We start from the raw sequence: 1,841 nt of genomic DNA, 5'->3' as shown, positions 1-1,841 counted from the left end.
TCAAACATTCAACTTTTCAAGTGCATCTCTGACTATGGAAGAGCAACTTCTATAAAGACTATTTAAAATCTAGTTCTAGAAACCAAACAGAATGTGTAAAAAATAGAGAACAGATGTAATTTCATGTCTGAAAATTTTTAATATAATAAAAATCAGTAAAAATACTACTATAAAGTATATGGTTAATTTTTAAAATCTCTGTTAATAGAATATAAATGACCAACTTACATCTATTGGCAGTGATTCATCTTCCTTTTCCGTTAATCGCATATAAGAACGATCTATAAAACCAGAAGCACACCATTAAGAAAATTTTAGCTAATATTTCTTCCTTAAAATGCAAGCAAATCAATATGCCAAAGAAGCACCTCACTTATATGCTACATAAAGTAATGCTAATCCTGGATTCCTCAAAAACTTCTATCTTAATCAGCCTGATCTTGAGCTATTTAATTCTTATCATAACCTGCTTTGTACCCTTATAAAATGAGGTAAGAGTGAAAGGAGTAGAACTTGTATGCATATATGCATAACCCATAGACACAAACAATAGGGTGGTGAAGGCCTGTGGTGGGGGTGGGCTAGAAGAGGTCAAGGGGGGGATAGACATATGTAATACTTTCAACAATAAACATTTAAGAGTTTTATAGTTTTTAAAAGAGTGAAAAGTAAGCAAGTATGAGGAAGAAACACTTATACATAATTTTTCTTTCATTACCACAGGACAACTAGAATTCTCTGAAACTAATCATTTCTTTTACTAACTGGTCAAAGAAATCACAATTATTTTTTTATTTGTTTAAAATATATTTTATTGATTTTTTACAGAGAGGAAGGGAGAGAAATAGAGAGTAACATCGATCAGCTGCCTCCTGCACACTCCCTACCGGGTATGTGCCCGCAACAAAGGTACATGCCCTTGACCAGAATCGAACCTGGGACCCTTGAGTCCGCATGCCGACGCTCTATCCACTGAGCCAAACCGGTTAGGGCAATCACAATTATTTTAAAATTAATAAGCTTACAGAAATCTCCACTCTGATATAACATCACCATCACATTGAATTGGTAGGGAAATGTTTTTCCTGAGAGAATATGCTGAGGCAGTGAGTGGTGGGATAGGAAAAAAATCCAGGACATAAATTTCTGCCTCTGTTATCTATATATATAAAAGCCTAAGTGACCAAACGACTGGTCAACCGGTTGCTATGATGCACACTGATCACCAGGGAGCAGACGCTCAATGCAGGAGCTGCCCCCTGGTGGTCCGTGTACTCCCACAGCAGGAGCGCCACTCAGCTGATCAACGGGCACCAGACGCAGGGCTCATGGCTGGCGGTGCGAGCCTCTCCTGATCAGGACTGACTGGGCACAAGCCTGCAACAGGCACAGCAGGGCTGGGATGAGCGGGAGTGGCGCGGCACCCAGTCTGGGCTCGGGCTCCTCCCCAGCTGCCTGCCACTTCCTGCACTACTTCGTGCTGTGCGGGATCAACACAGACAGTGGGCTGGAGCCCAATGAGCTGGCAGTTAAGGCTGGGCTGCAGTGGCATGGAGGTCCACTGATCCCCGCAGGCCAGGGCGAAGGGCCCCCACCAGTGCACAAATCTGTGCACTGGGCCTCTAATAAAAATATAAAATCCTGATTCTATATGAACCTTGCACAATCCCTCTTTAATAATCTACACTAATAAAAGGGCAATATGCTAATTAGACCAGGAGCCTTCCGGGAGTTCTTCCGGACAAAGCCATGGTGGCGGGGCCGAGGCAGAGGCAGTTAGGGGTGATCAGGCCAAGAGGGGAGGGCAGTTGGGGGTGATCAGGCCAGCGGAGGGGGCAGAT

The 1,841-nt window shown here is 43.1% G+C and overlaps 1 protein-coding gene across 1 annotated transcript in view; it reads right to left on the bottom strand.

The window, feature by feature from the left end:
* Positions 1 to 1,841, bottom strand: part of MMGT1 (membrane magnesium transporter 1) — a 16,784-nt gene that overhangs the window by 11,325 nt on the left and 3,618 nt on the right. Inside the window, exon 2 of the mRNA XM_006082056.3 lies at positions 229 to 281. Coding sequence (XP_006082118.1) covers positions 229 to 281 — 53 coding nt within the window. The remainder of the gene's footprint in view (positions 1 to 228; positions 282 to 1,841) is intronic.

This window comes from Myotis lucifugus, unplaced genomic scaffold (genome assembly GCF_000147115.1).
Source record: "Myotis lucifugus unplaced genomic scaffold, Myoluc2.0 scaffold_2, whole genome shotgun sequence".
NCBI lineage: Eukaryota > Metazoa > Chordata > Mammalia > Chiroptera > Vespertilionidae > Myotis > Myotis lucifugus.
Note: the sequence above shows the minus strand (reverse complement) of the source record. Positions and strands in the feature narration are given on the sequence as shown.